This window comes from Eucyclogobius newberryi, unplaced genomic scaffold, assembly GCF_026437365.1.
Source record: "Eucyclogobius newberryi isolate DKJ021-1_F unplaced genomic scaffold, fEucNew1.0.hap1 SCAF_20, whole genome shotgun sequence".
Taxonomy (NCBI): domain Eukaryota; kingdom Metazoa; phylum Chordata; class Actinopteri; order Gobiiformes; family Gobiidae; genus Eucyclogobius; species Eucyclogobius newberryi.
This window is the reverse complement of record NW_027315835.1, coordinates 21,852,779-21,873,623: the sequence shown is the minus strand read 5'-3', so window position 1 is coordinate 21,873,623 and position 20,845 is coordinate 21,852,779. Positions and strand designations below refer to the sequence as shown.

The window sequence follows — 20,845 nt, the reverse complement described above, 5'->3', positions numbered from 1 at the left end:
GGCAATATGCGGTAAAAAACGGCGAGATTAACGTCTTCGAGGAAATCGTAATATTTCAGAAAACACAAGATTTTTTCATTCCCTTTTAGCCATATTTAATTCGTTTAATACAGTATTTTTTAATACATTGAAATTCCGACTACACTTGAAGGCAACACTTTGAAGAGAGAAAAATAAAGCAATACATTAATATTATTTCAAGTATTTGAAGTCAAGTATTGAATACAGAGTTGTTTTGTCAATATTTCCATAAATTATTTTATTTTATGATACATTTTTTATCGATAGGCGCAACCTTTGTTACCGCATGCGCACAGTGACGTTAAATTAAACGCCGCTAAATCTTAAAAAACATCAGACGCTATCTATATGCTACGTTTCTGCTATTTATCCATATTTATTTAATTCGTTTAATACATGACCTATATTTGTACTACTTTGAAAGTCAAATGAAGGCAACACAAACACAAATAAATCAATATTAGTATTAGTAAGTATTGGTTATATAACACAGGATGAATATAGAGTTATGTGACAATACCTCTATATAATATTTAACGTTTACATTTTGTCTTTATCGATCTGCGCAACTTCAGGCGCATGCGCATGGCCGCTCACGCTCCACTCCAAAGGCACGATGGCTGCGGACAGTGCAGTGGCGCTGGGTCTGGTGGAAGAGTTTGTGTCTGGATTGGTGGACAGCAAAGCCAAAGACGCGGCACAAGGTAACTTACGCAACACGTTTATTTACTGATAATTTATCCATCGTGGCATGTTGTAACAAAAGCTGCAGATGAAGCCGTAGCTCTTCTGGTGGGATGCGCAACACTTCACAAGCTAACTTAGCGCCTCTACATCCTGTGTGGTGTGAGACCGCATGCTACATCTATTTATGATCATATATTGCTTGTATAACCCTTTTAAACTATAACGTAATCAGTTAAAATGTTTGCACCGCTGATGCTTGTTTAAGTGTGCTAGGTGGAGTTGTTTGGTGAAATTGTAGTATTTTGTAAGCATCTTGTCAGTGAACTCTGTACCTTTGACCCTGGCTGATGCTACAAACGTGTTATTAACTTGGAAAGAATGTAGCTACGGACTTAATTTTGTCCCTTAAGTTTTTGTTTTATTCTATTGTACTCTAGCATGTCAGACAGTTGATAAAAGTATTTTTGTTCCAGCTGTCAAAGATGGACAGTTCACAGTTCTACAGCTTGTGGAAGCCCTGGGGTAAGTTTCCAAAACTTTCTTGTGTTGAGCTGGGTCTCACATAAATGATTTACTGGATAAACATAAACATGACATAGCTGAATATTAATGATATAATTAATATTCAACTATGTCATGTTTATGTTTATCCAGTAAGTCATTAATATGAGACCCAGCTCAACACAAGAAAGTCACAATACATTACATTCTTAAAAACAATTGCATTGCTCATGAAAAACAGACATTTCTCAGTCATCATACTTTTTGCTATTTTCTTGAACTTGTAATCGACACTACAAATTTCAAAATGAAATAATAAAAAAAATGAACAGAAACGCCTATAGTAGTATACCATAATCTTCCAAACAAGGTTTGCACCTTTTCTGCCATACTTGAACCTCGACCGCAAAAAAAAATCGCTCACTCCTATGTGTATTATGTTCTTAGGTATTCAGAATTCTTCAAGAAGAAGAAGAATTTTCTGGGGAAAAGAAATGTAATTATAGCTGTCACAATAGAATATTAATAAGACTTTTAGATGTAACTATGTCTGATTTAAATGCAATACACACAAAAAATACTGAATCTTTTACCTTTTCCTGAATCACGTTGTTGCTTCTGTTGAATACTTTGTACAACATTGACATTTGATATACTGACATTACTTACTGCATTTGTAGGTTTTCAATTGTTTGTTGTAATATAATTCATTCATGTTGTTCTGATGTAGCCTAAGTCTGACCAGCTCCCAGCCCCACACTCGAGCCAGAGGAGTACAACTGCTCTCTGACGTCCTACAGGAGTGTTCTGCAAGTCTCACTGAGAAAGAAGGTACAAGGATTGTCAAAATACTAATTTGAGCAGGTATCAATTATAAAAACATAACATAAACAGGACTGTTGTCAGTTTTAGAATTACCTCGGGGCTCATATGAATTAAAATGAGAGTAAATATGTTCTCTTTGTGATATTTTGCAGTGGAAGTTCTTATTGCCTTCTATGAAAACCGATTAAAGGACCACTATGTCGTCACTCCGCCTGTCTTACAAGGACTTAAAGCTCTGGTAAATCTCCTGCTTACTAGGAAACCCTTTCATTTGAATAAACATCTCCTGTGTATTATATAACTCCATTGTTGTCTTATTCTTTCTAGACAAAATCTGCAGTTTTGCCCGCTGGCTCAGCTGTGGCTATGCTGAGGTCTCTGTTTCAAGATGTTCATGTTCAGGTAAAACAACAAATAATATGTAATAATAATAATGATAATAATATGTAAATGTTTGTACTTCTATGATCCTGATGTGATTTTTACCCACAGTCTCTGATGCTGGCGGAGAGAGCATGTGTGTACAATATGCTCCTCAACCTGATGGAGACCAGGGAGGCTGGTAAGAGCCGACTCGCTGGCTTCAACTCTATCGTCTAATTTTTCAATTCACCAGACTTGTTAATATAACATATGATATGATATTACAAACAGAAAAAAATTCAGTGCTTAAAAATAAAATGTCTATGAAATGTGTATACATATATAAGGCCAAAGATCTGTCATGAGCTATTTGTATCTGTCATTACAATTTCACTGCACATGTGCAACAGGTGATGCATGCAGGGCATCTGGGCTTTTTAAAGGAAAAACGAATCACTTTCTCCCGTCTAAGGACGTCCAAGAAAACAATAGTGGAGGCTGAAATTCAGTGCTTTATTTATAGTCTGTTCAAGTTATGTTGATGTTCTATGTAAAACTGAAGGCGCTTTTGAACCCGTCAAAGTGACTGCCTTCAGAATTTTCCTTCACAGCTGAAAATAATCGGTCCACGGAGAATTCTCAGTTAATGTAACCTCTGACAGGTTACATGGGCGCCACTGTTACCAGCAGAATCCAAGCGTTTATGGTTGAGCTGGATCAAGATTTTTGTCTCAATAGTGACCAATCTCAATTTTTAAAACATAGATGGGTGGACTTTTAGGTATAGAAAAGAGTGCCTGAATTACTACAGTTTTATTTTTATTTGGGGTGGAAGGTCCCTGAGAAATGTACATAGGCACATACAAATGTATAGGTCATATTTTGCAACCGGAGGTAGCGTTATGTTGCACCCGGAGGTAGTGTTAACGCAAGACCTTTTTTGCTACCATGCCGACCTTAACGCTGGTGTCAAGGGGCTGGACTTGATCGCTGGTGGCTGAAGTGGGACGTGCCAGTCCATATATGGTGATGGTCTTTGATCCAATGACTGATAACTGGCATTCAAAACCACCTCCTGTGTGAGAGATGTTTGTCATGGCCTCATATACAGGCACAGAAAGAAGTGAGCAATAAAACAGGTTGATTCCTGTTCCCAAATTTATAACAAATTAAATAAATAAATACAATTAAATATTGAAATGCAGCCTCGGAGCGTTATTTCTTTATTTAATTCATCTTTATTTGTTTTGCACAATGTGGTTCCACAAGGTGGGCTTGTGTCAATTCAACCGGACCTAAGTACTTGGTAGGATGCTGCGTGGTCCTGATGGCGCGAGAATGGAGCACAAGCTGTGGTCGGCTCAGTTTCATCTTATGTGTGGACCTCGTGTTGCTGCCCGCTTTATTAGACAGGACAGAGGAGTGCGAAATGGGGAGAAGGGAGGACACAGCAAACCGTCAGAGTCGGGAATGGAACCCACAACAACGCAGCTGGCCGCACATGGAGCCACGCACATGTGCGCTGCGCCCCAACCACTCGACCACCGGGCAACACCAGTCTGTGCCAGTTTTACGCAGACTGGGACAAGGGTTTTGGGTGAATGAGAATGTGACAGTGGGGAATTTTTCCAAATAGATTTTCCTCTGACCCTGGCCGTGCAGTTACAGGGGTCCAATGCAGCGCAAAGAGCTTTAAAGGCCAATTCACACTTCATAAGAAGCAAGAAGTTTGTTCGTTTACCTAGGGCTACGAGAACGAGAACAAAGTTTGTTTCGGCTCTATTTCAGCAGAACTCCTAAACCCTGCCCCCCGTGACCCCTGACAACTGTTTCCACGCCGTTGCTATGGACATTATTATCACAGCTCAGTTGAGAGATTGTGGAGAGAGGAGTGTAGTAAGCGACATAATGCTTTGTGTTTTATGACAGTCAGTCACATATTCATAGAGAAAAAAGCCAAATGAGGAAGTGAATTTCGACGCAATGATAGAGGCGGAGCGCGGACATATGAGACCCCTCCAAACTGCCCCGCAACAAAATGAGAATTTCTTGTCCCGGCCCAACCCAACCTGTGCGTCAAAACTCAACCCGTGCATCACTAGTGTGCTCTGTGTGTGTGTGTGTCCTGTATCAGGCGAGACAGAGGGAAGTTTCCCCACATCTGCAGCGCTCTCTCCTCGAATATAAAACACACACGGGTTAATATTTTGTCAATTATGCTTTAGGAAAATATCTAAAACTCATAAACATCACAGACGACGCCTCAAGTTGCTTTATTCCACTTCATATTTTGGCATAATCACACCTTCACATCCCCTGCACTGTCATCAATTGCGCCGACAGCAAGATGTGATAAAATGAGTTCTGCTGCACCCACTTTAACGCTACCTTCGGGGGCAAAATACAACCCGTAGAGTTTGTAACGCATTTCTGTATAATCTATTAAGCCTAATTGTGTGCACGTTACTGCTATTGGACAAACATGCACTAAATTAGGTTATTGTAATGATAAGAAGCACAAGAGGAGAGAAAGAGGGGAAACTGTGGCTGCATCAATGAGAGAAGCGGGTGATTCTAGAGGAGAGGCTGTACTTACCGGTATTTCAAGTTGAGCAGGCTAAAGAGACAAGTCAAGTGGTGGCCCCGACATACGGACATCAACCAAACATTCTTTCAATTTTCGGCACTATTTTATGCAAAGTTGATTTAAGCACTTCCTATATTCACACGTTAAGTAATAAATATGAAATGAGTCTATCCATACAGAAGCCAATTGATAGGTATGGTTTATTTTTCAATGGTGCCCTGTCAACAAAAAGGATTGCTTACAGTTTAAATCTAAATAATCATAAAACGGATACACAAGAACACATGGAAGTTTGTAAAGTTTGAGAATATTTTCCACATTATTCATTGTTTTACCCAGTTCTGTTTTTACAAAAAGAATAAAGCGCATTCTAACCTATTCTTTTGATTTTTAAAAGTCGAGTTAAATTGAATTCTAGTTTGATTCTAATGGCTTTACAAATTAAATAGAAGTCTGTAATAATGACATATAATTTTAGTTGCTTGGTCCATATATTTAAATCATTTTCATCTTTTTTCTTAATTCTTAATGTCTCCACAGAGCTGAAGAGTTTGGGCGCCGACTTTGTCTTCGGCTTCGTCCAGTCCATGGACGGAGAGCGGGACCCTCGTAACCTGCTGCTCGCGTTCCAAATAGCAAGCAACATCATTCACCAAGGCTACGATTTAGGTATCGCCCCTCAACATTAACCACACTTTGTCTGTCTTTTGGGCTCAGATAAATCCAGACAAAACCTTTCTATATTCCGCTTGTTCTCAGGTAAATTCGCAGAGGAGCTGTTCGAAGTGACGTCCTGTTATTTCCCCATCGACTTCAGCCCTGTAAGTCCATGTTTACTCAGCTGCTGGCGCTGGGAGTTGATGAAAACGTAGAGGTTTAGCAGACTTCCTGTGTCCTCAGACGACCTGTGTAGGAAACAATAACCTGCAAAGTGTTTGTGTCTGCGCCGCATCGTCGAGGCCAAAGGTTGTGTGATTGTTTTAGTCGCTGGTGTCGGTTAGTCATAATAAGAGTAATATGGTCTTTCATAGTCTGTTTCAAGGAGAGGTTTTAAATAACTTGTTAGTCTCTCTAAAAGTCACAGAAATTAAAAAATAAATCCTTTAAAATAGTCGATCATCATTCAGAATCTTGGGTAACGCTTAATAACTACAAAAACTACATTTATTCCTGCCTTAGTAAAGCATGAACAAATACTTAAACATAAACATATAGCTTATTAAGAACGATTCAGCCTTAGTAAGTACTTAACTAATACTCTAAGCCTAATTCCTAACACCTAACGCTAAACTTAACCTTAACTAGCTAGTTACTAAGCCTGAATCATGCTTAATAAACTATATGTTCATTATTATTTGGGTCTTTGTTCAAATTGTGTAGTCAAAAGGTGTAGTTATTATAAAGTGGTACAGAATCTTCAACATTCCAGAATGGAGGTGTCTGGAGGCAACGATTAACTGACATCAGATCTACTTTCTAATGGTTTCAAGTCTTTATAACACAAAGTAAGCAAAACATTGGATTTTCCAGGGTAGAAATGTCTGTTTGTTTTCTTTTCTTTTTTAAGATTCTGTTGCCTGTAGGCTTTATTAGACAGGAAATTAAAGTGTGAAATGGAGGATGAGAGAGAAGAGAGGACATGCAGTAAATAGTCAGAGTCGGGATTCGAACTCACGACACTGTGGCTGGCTGCACTTGCAGTTGGGCATATGTGCTGCCACTCGAACCACCAAAATGTCCAGTTAAAAAAATAATCTGCGTTTTGCCCTCATCAGAAATGTTAATTGCCTATGATAATCTCCTATTAGATTAGATTAGATTAGATTAGATTAGATTAGATTATATTAAATTATTATATTTTCAATTTAGCCACCCAACGACCCCCATGGAATCACAAAAGAAGAACTCATCCTGGTTTTGAGAGCAGTACTGACTGGGACGCCAAAGTTTGCCGAGGTATGCGGTTTTGTTTGTTTGTTTTCCTTTATATTAATTTTCAGATAGGGATGTCGCTAGATCAACAGAAAAGGATTTTACGATTAGTTACTGTGTTTTTTTTAGCATCAGAGACCAAACACCAGTGAAATCCTGCCCGCAGTAGTTGCAGATGTACATTTCTTTAACATAGACATTTAAAACAATTCAACAAACCAGTCAAAATATATATATTTTTTTGCGTAAGCAAGTTTCCTTTCATTAAACAAACGACAAAACTGTAGTTCGGTCACAAAATTATACCATATATATCGATACAGCAGCTTAAGATATCGATACTGTATCACCAAATTTAATGTGAGGATATATCCATATTTTAATATTTTGGCACACCCCTTATTGTCGCTTCCCACAATTCTCACAATTACAATTCTTTAGCTCTTACAATTATGACCTGAGTAGTTGCAGTTATTGATTAACCAAATAATCTTGACATCCCTATTTGCAGACTGTAGTTCTTTCGGTCCTTTCTGTGCTCCAATGCCGTTACATGATTTGTGTTGCAGTTCCTATTGCCACTCATCATCGAAAAGGTGGATTCAGATGTGCAAAGTGCAAAGTTGGACTCGCTACAAACTCTGGTGAGGGGTGTTTATTAAAATTGGACACTTCCCGCACTTCCTTTGACCCTCGTTGGTGTTTCTCTGTGACCTCTGAGGCCAAGCTGCAGTGCAACAGCAAAGGATTGTTCATAACTGGTGCATTCTGGGGCAACACCAGATTGCGCTTTTAAATACAAGCCACAACGTAAAACTAGTTAGAAGCTCTATTTGTTTCCTGACTCTATATTGTGTGTTTCAGGCTGCATGTGTGTCTCAGTATGATCATAAAGATTTAGCAGTGTTCCTGGAGGGGCTTTGGACGTCCATCCGCCGAGAGGTCAGTCTTTAACAAAACCATGTCTGTCACCTGTCCTGCCACAAACCTTTTACCCATTGTTGGAATAATCACATTTTTTGGAGAGACATTATGAGTGTAATCTCTCATTTATCTAGGAGCGGCCCATAGTAGATTTAGTACTTTTATAAGACCTGAAATGCGAAAGTGGCCTGGATCGCATTTAAAAAAAAATCTGATTTGGGCTTTTCACACCATCATGAAAAAAAACAGATCTTGCTCACATTGGGGGGGGGGAATATTTGCGTAGCCGCAGTAATGAAATACAACATAAGTATATCATCGTTGTACATTTCTTCATTGTAATCCAAAAGATTTATCTAAAATTAATTATAATAGAAACAGGTTCATTGACTTCCTGTTTAAAACTGCATAATTGATAAGCCCCGCCTCTCCATAGTGACATTTCCCTGTAACAAGCAGCAGATTGTCATTGTTTTTATGTCTGAAAAGTGGCTACATGACATTTTAGAAATCTACCTCACTCTGAGTCTTAATTTTCCAAATGATTGCAACTATGGCTAGGCAAAATAATATGTCTGTTTGCCGTAACCCGACCGACCCTCTATGAAACTTGCAGACTGAAAAAAAAAATCATCATTTTGTTGAAAAAATGTCATCTATTTTTCAATTATTTCTCCGACTCACCGACTGGTCTTTCCTGAACCACCGTGTCAAATATCTTTATCACGCTAACGTCTTTCATCCCAAAGAACTGATAACGCACTGCGCAACACATGCGCGTCTTCATATTCAGTCCTCCACATTCGTCTATAACAAAACAGACCGCGCGAAGGAGTCGTCACATTGCTTTTTACAAGTTGGTTTGTCCTTGTCGGCGCTGCTGACATGTCCATAGTAATGTCATGCTCTGTCAGGGTGTGAAATTTGACTTACGCAAATGCATTCTGGGATTGAAACACGCCCAGCAGCGTCATCACAACAAACATGGCGGCGCCCGTGTCCCCCGCGTGTTCCCCCGGCTCGCCTTAGCTACCAAAATAAAGGATAGCGGCGTAAAAAAGGTCGATTGAAATATCTTAAAATCGTGAGATTTAGTCTCCCGATCGGGTTGATAGTCATTTTCCGTCATTAACTGTTGAAGCCTGACCCCTGGTGGTCACTCCGACTCAAAAAATGGCAAAATTTTGATCTTTTTTTTTTGCCTTCAAAGTAAAAAAAAAGAATTTGCCTACCGTCCGACCCACTTGAAAAATGTTGACTCGGGTTACAGCAAACACAATTTATTTTGGGTAGCCTAAGTACAGGGATGTGGGTGGGGCTAGGGGGTAGGGGGTAGGTGAAAACAGGATTCAAAACACAAATCTTGAGGAAACTAATGATGAGAAAACGCTGTTGTAACAAGGTTAAAAGCAAACTTTTGTCTGCTATCTAATTCAATTTAAATGATATTATGAATCATCATTTTACATTTTGGGCATTTTAAATCACAATGTTGATCTAAAACATTTGAATAAAATATTTCCGACGTCTTGATTGTAGAAAAATAAATTACTCAAACAAAAAACTAAAGTACAACACAATCATATGCAGTATAAAACAGAGAATGAAATCAAAACAATTTAATCTGCCTAATTTTAGTTTTCCAGTGATATTACTGGCTGTAATGTTGGCCTTCTGTTCCTTGAAGTGTGTGTGATTCAAGCTTCATTGTATGTTGTGCTTTTGCAGGTGTTTCAGACCTCCAGTGAGAAGATCGAGTCTGCAGGTCTCTCTGCCCTCACCGCACTCACTTCCTGTGTGTCTCGCTCCGTCCTCAGTTCAGACTCTGAGGACTGTCTCACCACCTTTCTCAACCTGGTTATCAAAGGTGACACGCACCAGCACTAAAATAAGCAGAGTATAACTTAACTATAGATAGTTAAAAACAAATCTGATTAAACATTAGCGACCCTCACACGCACAACAGATCATATAAATAGCCCCCTAAAAAGTGTCCCTTGAGATGTTTGTGAGAAATATACTTTGTTATAAAGCTCTGTACCTATAACGTTTACTCATGCTGGCATTTAAAATTATGGAGCTGTTGTACATGTCAGAGGCCATTTCATCATGTCAATGTAATAAACACTCAAAAATCATTGGTTTAACATTAGATAAGACACAAAGACATGCAAGTTCAGGACCCCAGAGCGCCGTGCATCTGCATCATCAGGAAGTTTCGTCACCCCTCATTCGTTCATCGTGATGTGCAAAAATAACTATGGTGTTTGTTAATTATAGTAGATATGGTTCGTTTTTATATAAATTAATTCCACCACCATCTCTGCCACTGAGGAGGTTGGTGGTGGTTAGGGTCAGGGTGCCGGGAGCCGGGAGCACTATAATAGTAAAATGTATAGCAACACAATTAATGTTTTTCTTGCATGTGAAAAGAGTTTATTGCTCTTTCTCACGTCCTGTGCATGTGATGCTGTTTCAGACTGCAAGCACCATCTGAGTGAACCAGACCTGAAGCTGGTGTGGCCCAGTGCGAAGCTGCTGCAGGCAGCCTGTGGCGCCTCCATCAGGGCCAGTCACGTCATCACCGCTGCCGTCATGCCCAGTCTCATCGAGCAGTACAACAGTAGGACACAGGTATATACTTGCATTCATACAAACTTGAATTCATACTAAAAATTTAAGTACAAACTTACGTAGAAAGCCCTCGATCTTAGGTACCCAGATTCAGATGTGGGAAAAGAAAGTGTCATATAATTAAAGAGTTGCAAGTTTGGAGTAGAGCGGCACAATTTTGAGAAGGGTTTGCAATAAAATTTGGGATTTATGTTTTACAATCAGGATTCCGTTCAAAATGCACATTTTAAACGTGTCCAAGAGCTGTAGAATGCGAGAGCAGTCTGAAATATTAACAGCTTATCTTTAAAAATGCTGTGTATTTTATTCTTTGTTGAACAATTATCAAATTTCCAAAATTGCAATTGTTTGGATGATCAAACATCCTCAGCCATTTTGTTTCAATCATGATATTAAAGGTTGAATGGACGATTTTTTTGGCATAAATTTGAGTCTTATTTCCTCGTGGCATGGACTGCCGATTAGTTACGTATCAATCATAAAACGCACCTACCGCTCACCTGCAGCCACGTGCGACTCGTCCCACATTTCCTCGTGTCTAAGCGCATTGATCTATCATAATATAGTTCCCTCAGTGTACGGGGCAAAATGAAGACGGAGAAAGACTGTTCGAGCTGACTCAGAAGTAGACTGAAATCTACGAGAGATGTGATGTGATCCGTCGCGCTAATAAACAAACGCACGTGTGTGTTGTATCAGTCCGCACGGGGCAGTATGGATGCGCACTTCCGCCTGCGTTCTCAAATCGCCGAAAAATCATCCATTGCGCCTTTAAAGCAGCCCTAGTAGACTTTTTCAGAAGTGTATTTCTTCATAATTTGAAACTAACGTAGATTCAGTTGTCCAAATTGTTCAGATGTTAATAAAAGTTACTGGTTTTAATGTCATAACAAGAACAGAAAAAAACAGATCAATCAATGTGCCCTATACTTGGAGTTTTGATCCTAACAAGTGGTTGTTTTAATCATCATCAACATTAGTATTTATATTCTACCTCGACTGTCTTCCATGTCTTTTTTTTCAGTGCTCACACCGGCGGACATTGCTAGAGGTGGTGCAGAAATTCACCCAGTCTGTGAAATCAGTCAGCACAAAAGATAATGGTAAGTGCAATGTAAAATAATACAAACATTGGACGGAACACAATAAATCAACAGTAAAAAGTGTTCATTTCTCTTCATATTCTCTCTGTAGAGGACAATGCTCTGTTGCTGTATCGTTCCTCGTTGTGCGACATCGTCTTTTCAGCCCTGTCCGAGACAAACGACAGTCTGCAGATCACAGCCACCTCAGTGCTCACTTCGCTGGCTCAGCAGGAAGGTCGGATTGTACCATTTGTAATGTGCTGCTGTGTTTTGTTCTCTGTATTAAACAGAACCCTTTCTTAGGTCTTTTGGAGGAATCTGATATTGAACTGACAGTGGATCACCTGACCAAATTGTTACTAACGGATGAAGATGACGGAGTGTGGTATTGTTGCGTTCTCCTTATATTCTTCTTTAGAGTTGAAAACTATGCAACTCTGACATTTCAATACTTATTTGTTTGTGTCTAGCCGTGCAGTCGTGGACTGTGCTGGGGCTTTAGCAGTGTTACACCCAGTACAATTCATCTCCAAAATGATTCCAAGGCTAAAGATTGAGATGTTTGCAGGTAAGACGAGGCAACACAACTATATTTATATAGTACTTTCATACATTCAATTTAAAATCAGGAATTTATATTTGTGTGATGTTATAATAGAAATAGCATATTCATTAGCAAAGAAGACACAACCACGAAGATGTGCAAATAACTATTTGGTCTGAAGATGGAGGCGTGGCCCTGCTCATTAACCCCAGTTAATATATTATCAATTGTTGCTTTTAAAGGGAGGATATGTAGATTGTATTTCAAATTGAACAAGCATCATATATATGTCCCCACATGGAAGGAGGTTCAAATCAAAAATAGACTTTACGGAACTTACGGGAAAAAAAGGCCAAGCCAGGTTAAGTTGTAATGTAGTTCCTTTTGTAAACCAGTTAGAGCGCAGATATACCCTTTCAAAGCACGCTTTAAAGATATTTTGATATTTAGATACAAGACATATTAAAGGTTGAATGGACGATTTTTTTGGCCAAAATCTGAGTTTCATTTCCTCGTGGCGTGGACGGCTGATTAGTCCTGCCACGTATCAATCATAAAACGCACCTACCGCTCACCTGCAGCCTCCTCCGACTCGTCCCCCGAGAGCAGCACGTTTCCGCGTGTCTAAGCGCATTGATCTATCATAATATAGTTCCCTCAGTGTACGGGACAAAATGAAGAAGGAAAAAGACTGTTCGAGCTGTCTCTGAAGAAGACGGAAATCTACGGGAGACGAGAGATGCGATGCGATCCGTCGCACTAATAAACAAACGCATGTGTGTGTTGTATCAGTCCGCACGGGGGAGTGTGTATGCGCACTTCCGCCTGCGTTCTCAAATCGCCGAAAAATCTTCAATTGCGCCTATAATATATTTTTGTGGTACGAAACAGGCAAAAGAAGCTACTGGTTAAAAGATTGCATGCAACTGCAGCTGCTTAAAAAAAGGAGGTGCAACACAGATAAAAACAGGAAATGTATGTCCTTTTTTTGTGGTTGTAGTTTTTCATTATCTATTTTCTTTTAGTGCTTATGGATGAAGAAAGCTTAGAAGCAGCTAAACGTCCCTCCCATCAGACTGTTCGTCAGCGGTGTCTGACGGTTCTGGCTGCTGTCTCCTCTCAGCCGACTGTGGTCCAGGAGAGCACGCCTATCCTCCTGGAGCTCATTTCCGCTGCACACACAGGTACAGGGCCGTGGCACCGACTGATCATTCAGTTTATGGACCAATGCAGATTACACACGTAGCCTTAAAGGAGGAGATATTATGCTTTTCAGGTACTTAATATTGAACTATAACTTCAGCAGATCTTCATTTTGTTCAAAAATTGCAATACAGATTTAAAATGGCTTGATAATAGAAACGGGTCCATTGACTTGACTAGAACTGACTAGCCCCGCCTCTTCATAGTGACATAACAAGCACCGGATTGTAATTTATGTATTAATGTTTTAAAAATGCCCACGTGGCATTTTAGAATCCTGCATGTATCTCATCGCACCAAAGTACAAGGATGTAGGCGGGGATAGGTGGTGGGCAAAAAGAGGAATTTTCTAAGCACTTGAGCCTCAATTACAGGACAATACAAAATTACTCAAACTTACAGGAATCAATCAAAATACAACTTTGAGTAAACTAATGATGAGGAAACACTGTTGTCAAAAAGTTCGTAGCTCATTAAAGTTGATTTGGCAGAATATGTCTCCTTTAATTTTGAGCAAACATAAATATGTTTAGAATGTGCTGTTGGTAAAACTTGCTGTTGGTAAAATCAAACATTTTTAAAAGGCCTGTGAGACAACTGCTATTGGGATTTTGGGCTTAGCAAAAAATTATTGAATTGAAAATACACTGCCTGTCAAAACAAAAGTCCCCACTTGGAGTCAACTAAGAAAATACAGTAGGTCCTCTCCTCCTCCTGATTAACTGCTGCAGGTGATGATCTTTTAGCTGCAACTCCGTATTAAAAAAACAAAACTGATGCAGTGAGTGTCTTCTCATTTCTGAAACAACCATGTGGAAAGACTTGTGGTCATGTAAAAGATGTCAGTGTGTTTGAGAAGGGTTAAATCATTAGCATCGAGCAGAGAAAACATCTAAGGAGAAGCAGAGATTAATCTACTACAGATCTGAACCCCAGTGAGTGTTTGGAATGAGCTGGAGAAGGCTTTGTGCAGCGGTCACTCTCCCACATAATACAATATCAACTGGTGAAAAATGATGCAATGCTGGATGGAAATAAATATTTTAATATTGCAGAAGCTTATTGTTGAAACTATGTGAATGTGTGCTGTAATCTTAAGCTAAAGGCGTTCCTATATCTAAATATTAGAGCCTGTACACCTTTTTGTCAATGCATGAAATCCAGGCACCTCTGAACCAACTAACTATAGGGTCTGTAGGTTTTTACACAATAACGATCCATAGAGAAAATATTTTGTGAAATGTTTAGTGTTGTTGGAGAGATTGTCGTATTAAAATGCCGTGTATTGCGTCCAGGCAGTGTCCCCTTCACAGTGGAGGACGTGGTGTTGGCGTGCCGGAGTCTACAGAGGATAGCGGAACAGGCTCAGGACACAGAGGAGCCCGGCCGGTGCTTTCATGACATCATCATCCCTCGCCTGCTGTCTCTGGCACTACAGGCTGCTCTTCAGAGTGGGTTCAAAAAAGTCACACATTTTTAAACGCTCAATTTGTCCTTAAAGGCGTGGTACCTGATGTGCGCACATTACGTGTGACAGACGTGTTTTGAGCAGAAAAACGCTATGTTCCAACATAGTGTTAAGAACAGAGAGCAGCGGAGGAGTTACCTTCTGTCCCTCCACTGTCCCCCCTTCTGTCCCTCCTCTGTCCCTCCACTGTCCCTCCTCTGTCCCCCCTCTGTCCCTCCGCATACTCTTCTGTCCCTCCCCTTTGCGCTCGTCTACTCCCTCCCCTTTTCGAGTCTAACCTTAAAACTTGCTCCGCTCCTGACCGCTCATTTGGCAATATAAAGTACCGGTATATCTGAAGAGAATGCATTCGCTTCCGTTCTGCTTTGATCCCATGTGCTTCTCTGTTAAATGTGAAACATAGCTGAGATTCGACTCTTCACAAGATTTAGCTGTGTTTTATATCGCTGTGTCTTGGGTCTGATAAAAAGGGCCTGACCTTCACTATGACGTCCGCTCTAAGATTGTTTAGACTAGTCCACAGATGATCAGAAAATACACAGAATAGTTAAAATACACAGAATAGTTCATTGTGACCCATATGCAGCAAGATCGTCTTGACTCATGATAAATAGGACACAGACATGACAATAATTTGATCAATATCCACACTCAATGTAACAATGAACAATAATTGCATCACCTAACAAGGGTATATTTATTTTCAGGTGAAGATGTTTCCAGGCCCAGTCCTTTGGTGGAGGAGAGCGTGCTGTCTGCTGTAGTTCCTGTCATCAGTACTTCCTGTTCCAGACTGCAGCCCAAGTCGGTCAAATACCATTCCATATTTACACAGTAGAAAGGATTATTTATATTACAGTATTATTCATGTATTCTTCCGGTTTTCTACATCCAGGTTGGCAGAAGAAACCGCATCCAGAGCCGTGTCTCTTTTTCTAAATGGCAACGTCTCCTTTTTGCCAGAAAATTCATTTCCGTCCCACATTCAGCTCCTCAAGGTTTGTACACGGCTCAGTTCCATGACCACAGCAATTTGAAGTAAAGTTCCTCCTTATAAATTGTAGTTTGTCTTCTCCAGAGCGACTGTTGGAGGCAGTCCCAGATGGTTTGTCTGCTCATAGGCTGTGTGTGCTCTTTACCACGCACCGTAAGTCAATCTAGCTCATTATGAAGTATTGTAAATGAAGGTTTGTGTACAATTCTAAAAAATGTATATATGTATTGACGTTTTGTTTTGTGCAGGTTGAAGTGCCACATTTGGATGAGCTGCTGTCTGCGCTGGAGGAGCTGAGTTGTAGCTCCTCCCACACGCTCTCCTACACATCGGCGGCAAAGTGCTTCGCCGGACTGGTCAACAAGAGGTCACTGGGTCAGTCTGGGCCTCGATACATTATCACAAGACGGTTCATCAAACATTTGTTGACGATGGGAGGGTGCAGTACTTGAAGTTCAAAAGCGTGTCAAAAGCTGCTGCTCGACCTCCACTCGACATCGCTGCACTTTAACAAAACGTTACTACATTTAGGGGTTTAGTACTGTCAGTGTTCCATATCATAAGAGAAACATATTTGCGTAAGAAAGACCAGTGTTTAATTATGATGTGACTTTAGCAAGTTTAAGTAAAATGTTTTCCAAAACGAATAACATTAACTTTTGAGGAGGCTAACGGCATCTTTCTGGTTGGATGTAATGAGACTCACTGCTTTTTTTTACTGGTGACATAAAAATCCCGAGTTAAAAGAGATGAATGGAAATTAATGGAAACAAGTCGGAACCAACTATTCATTTTGGAAAGCCGAGCACCCTGAGGACCACACGAATGCAGCAATAATCTGCCTTTGAGTTAAAAGCACTGAATTGCATTTTGTAACCGCATTGATTTAATTTCAAACGGTGACTATTCTTTTCACGGGTTTCATCGTTTTGTTCATAAGCGTTCTACGGTTTGATGATCCAAATGAAATGAAACCGTAATGCACACCAAACTACACTTGCAGAGGCGCAAATGCAATGAACAGTCAATGATCATACACTGGTGGCTATCTGCCGGAACATTATCAAAAATAAAAACATTTTGGATATCTGCCGCTAAAACATTTAGAAAATTAGTGTATGATGGTGTCGTAATTGAAGGGCTTTTCTCCAAACGTATGATCGAGAAATGTTGAACCTTGTCGATAAGATAAGATATTCCTTTATTGTCCCACACATGGGGAAATTTCATTGATGCAACGCAGGTAGATACAGAAGAAAAGAACAGATCACTTATAGAAAGTTTTTTTCCTATAACATATAAGTAACAAATAATGTAATTATTTGTTACAGATTAGGCAGCAAACTTGTCATATTAATCTTATGTCTCAAAGTCCTTTTCAAGTGACGCTAATCACATGTTAAAACATGTCACCACTTTCTCAAGCTATTGTTAAAAAATGATTCTACTCTTGTTCCAGTATTCTGACAGAGAAGACATTAAACTTTGTGCCAGTTTTAGTATTGTGCGATTACAGAGACATTAACTATAAACCAGATCAACAAATCTGCAACCTGACAGTTGAAACAACAGTTGCCACCAAGTTTTTGCATGGAATAATTGTGTCGTGTTCCTCAGGTGAAGCTCTGGACAGCCTCGTACATAGGACAGTGGAGAGGGTGAGCGCTGAGCTGGACTCTCCCACCTCCACTTTGCGCACTCAGGCCTTCACTCTCTTGATCTGGGTAAGATTTAATATATTAATAGTTCTTCATTCATTTGTCAGAGTATCATACGTGTATAATTCATGTCAACAGGTCGCCAAGGCTCTTCTTCTCAGATATCACCCCCTGTCTACAGCTCTCACTGACAAGGTAATTAAAGGTTCTAAATGTGCTATTACTAACAATATTTAAGGACACATATTATGCATTTTGGTTTGTTGTTATTGACCTTTAAACATGTTTTAGAACTATGAAAAAGGAAACGTCATATCAGTCAGAAATTGAGTTAGAGCTCCATCTACTGGCTCGCAAAGGGCATTAAATACGGAAGATATTGGAACTGTGTTTTCTGAGGCTCAGAAGGAGAGAACTTACTAAACCAGATTCAACAAGTGTGAATGAATACAATTACAGTCAGGTTTTTGTTGAGGGATTTTGCATAATATGTGTCCTTTTTAAAAGTTTTATTTATGGTCATTTCCGATTCACTCATTGTGTTTTCCTGTAGCTCTTCTCTTTGCTTGACGACGCAGACTTGGGTTCAGTGGCCTCAGACGGCTTCTCCCTCCTCATGAGTGACTCCAGTGACGTTCTGAACAGAGCTTGCCACGCTGATGTACGCATCATGTACCGCCAGCGCTTTTTTAGTGAGAATTCAAACAAACTAGTCCAGGGCTTCCACGCAGCCAAAGGTACATTGCCAAAATATAGTAATACTTTTCTTTTAATTGAGTTTCTTTTTGATGAATCATTTTGAAAGACAGAAATGTAATCTCTGTTTCAGAAAGGAAACCCAACTACCTAAAGGCTTTGTCAAATATCGTCAACAAACTGCCAAAACAAGTGCAAGTGACTGAGCTACCAGCAGTGAGTGGTGTTCTTTAAGTATTTAAATCGATTCACGTTGAGTTTAAAGGAGACATATGGCGCAAAATCTACTTTTATGAGCTTTTAACCTACCGGTAGATATAATTGTGGTTTCCTCGTCATCAGTGTAGTTAAAGTTGTATTTTAAGTAATTCATACATTGAGTAATCCTGTATTGTCCTGCAATTGAGGCTCAAGTGCTCAGAAAATTCCTGTTTTCACCCACCCCCCTATCCCTGCTCACATCCCTGTACTTAAGATTATTTGAGTTAATTTTTAGTCTCAGAGTGAAACGTGTAGGGTTCTAAAATGTCATGTAGCCCCTTTCCAAATATAAAAACGTGTAAATTACAATCTGCTGCTTGTTACAGTGAAATAAAGAGGCGGGACTTATCAGTTCTGCAGTTTTTAACAGGAAGTCAGTTGTTCAGTTTATGTTTATAGGCCGTTTGGATCAGTATTGTGGTTAACCATTTTACATTTTTGGAATTGTAATTTAATCATGTTCTAGTTCAATACAAAATACCAGAAGACAAGCATAACACGTCTCCTTTTAAAATGCGTCTTGTTGTGTCTTGTTCCAGCTTCTGTCCCTCTTGCTGGAGGCTCTGGCCTGTCCTGACCTGAGCGTCCAGTTGTCGACTCTGTCCTGTCTGCAGCCAGTCCTGGTGGACCCTCCTCCAGCGCTCATACAGCAGCTGGAGGCTTTGGTCAGCAGGCTACTGGCCCTCACCTCCAGCTCGGCCATGGTCAGTGAAGGGCCTGATCCAAACATAACGGAAACACATTTAGCAGACAGTATTTCATTGTATTTCTCCTGCAGGAGGTGAGAGTAGGATCTTTGAAGTGCATCCATGTTCTGTCGCACTTTCCTGCACATGAGGTAAAACTTCAAAATGCACAACGATCAGCATTTTTGAAAGTAGACTGCTATTAAAAAAGTACATCTAAAATGCTGTGTCTCTCTTGTAGCTGCTGTGAAATGAACAGTTTTTTTCTGTTTAAGGATCCACCATCTGCTTGTCTCTGTGAAGATGACATTGCTTTTCACAGTATTAAACTAACCTCTTTCTGTGGAGATAAGCAGGTGATACCGACAGGTCAGATCTGTGGAGAGGCAACTCTGCTCACAGTGAGAAATCTTGAACAAAAAAAAAAAATCAATAAACTACTAAATAAATTAGTGGATAGGTACACTAATCTGGAACATTTCAAGCTAAGCAATAACATCTCCGTGGAGAGAAGCAGGTGATGGACCTTTCATCAGAATAAAAAGTTACATGGTGCACCTTCACTTAAGGGTTGATATTTCCTATTGTTTGTTTTTATGGTAGTTTTAGAATGTGTTTACAATCCTTACAGGCAGTACTATTTGCTATTTTATTGTGTAGTGTTCTAACTTTAGCCTTACTGCACACAATGTAGACCTTATCTTTAAATGTCTGTATGAAATGAGTTGGATAATTGGGTCTCTCTATGATGTGTACTGTAGATATTGCCCTTTCGAGCTCGGGTGCTGCGAGCGTTAGCCAAACCGCTGGATGACAAGAAGAGGATGGTGCGAAGAGAAGCTGTTCAGGCCAGAGGAGAATGGTAATCACCAGTGGCGATCAATTCAGCTTTGGTCATTTATGGTGTCTAACGAAACATTTTCTTCTTAGGTTTCTTCTAGGAAGTCCTGGAGGAAGGTGATTCTTGGCAAGACAATATTTTTACTTGAGAACTCACCTGTTTAGTCCAGTGTACTTTCTTATGCCATTTTTCTTTTTTAAATACATTTTTGGCCTCCTGAATGTCATGCATCTGCTGATATTTTTTATTTACGCACAAAAACTGAATATTTCCAAATCAGCACATGCATTGATGGCATAGGTAACTTGAATATCTAACAACTTTAAGATTTTATAACCATTAATGTATGTTTTCTTTAAGTACATATCTGAAGAAAAGACAATTGACATGTAATAATTTAAAGCAGCAACAACATAAATGCAGTTTGATACTTTTGATCAAAATGCACTTATCCTTATCTCATTTAAGTGTACTTTTAATGTGTTCTAAGTCCACATTAACTACTTGATTGTTATATTTCTTTTCACCGATTGTATTAAACATTGTTGCCATATTATAAAAAAATACTGAGGCTGTTCTAAACCTTATGCCAAGGAATAAAGACGATGTTTATTGCCAAACTAAAGAATCTATTAAATACATAAATAATACATGTGAACTTTTTGTCTGTTTAATGAGCTGTGTCATGGGTCGGCAGCTTTCCCAATCGTAACAGGCAAGTCCTTGTTAAAGCTTTGGGCATCACAAAGGTTTTGTAGAGCCTTTGACTGAAATGAAACCTTGTCTCATTTATGTCATCACTTCACCAAGGGCCATAATGGCTTCTGTTCAACCAGCACAATAAACCTTATCAATACTGCACGATATTTTCACACTGATGTTTCTTTATTAATAAATTAATATTATAATTCAAACAAAGAAGATGGGAAAAACCA

The 20,845-nt window shown here is 39.5% G+C and overlaps 1 protein-coding gene and 1 non-coding gene across 2 annotated transcripts; both read left to right on the top strand.

Annotated features, from left to right (window-relative positions):
• The first annotated feature begins 624 nt into the window (after positions 1-624).
• Positions 625-20,560, top strand: mms19 (MMS19 homolog, cytosolic iron-sulfur assembly component). Its single transcript, XM_072455710.1, has 31 exons — positions 625-725; positions 1,182-1,230; positions 1,940-2,040; positions 2,187-2,272; positions 2,362-2,436; positions 2,527-2,596; positions 5,525-5,653; positions 5,744-5,805; positions 6,854-6,940; positions 7,486-7,560; positions 7,781-7,858; positions 9,569-9,707; positions 10,320-10,474; positions 11,499-11,577; positions 11,669-11,794; positions 11,863-11,944; positions 12,030-12,127; positions 13,129-13,287; positions 14,602-14,757; positions 15,482-15,578; positions 15,670-15,772; positions 15,853-15,921; positions 16,017-16,143; positions 17,386-17,492; positions 17,565-17,621; positions 17,980-18,163; positions 18,256-18,338; positions 18,923-19,087; positions 19,162-19,221; positions 19,831-19,931; positions 20,000-20,560. The coding sequence occupies exons 1-31, from the start codon at positions 638-640 to the stop codon at positions 20,028-20,030; spliced, it is 3,078 nt and encodes a 1,025-aa protein (XP_072311811.1). The 5' UTR covers positions 625-637; the 3' UTR covers positions 20,031-20,560.
• LOC140369580 (small nucleolar RNA SNORA50) lies at positions 7,592-7,727 on the top strand. Its single transcript, XR_011928240.1, has one exon. It is a non-coding gene; the product is annotated as a small nucleolar RNA SNORA50 (small nucleolar RNA).
• Positions 20,561-20,845: the final 285 nt, after the last annotated feature.

What these genes read in the sequence shown, in the direction of transcription:
- mms19 (XM_072455710.1), top strand. Translation starts at nt 638, where the DNA reads ATGGCTGCGGACAGTGCAGTGGCGCTGGGTCTGGTGGAAGAGTTTGTG. An exon ending in TGTGCTCTTTACCACGCACC is followed by an intron (nt 15,922 to 16,016) that starts GTAAGTCAATCT and finishes TGTTTTGTGCAG; the next exon opens with GTTGAAGTGCCACATTTGGA. An exon ending in CCTTCACTCTCTTGATCTGG is followed by an intron (nt 17,493 to 17,564) that starts GTAAGATTTAAT and finishes TCATGTCAACAG; the next exon opens with GTCGCCAAGGCTCTTCTTCT.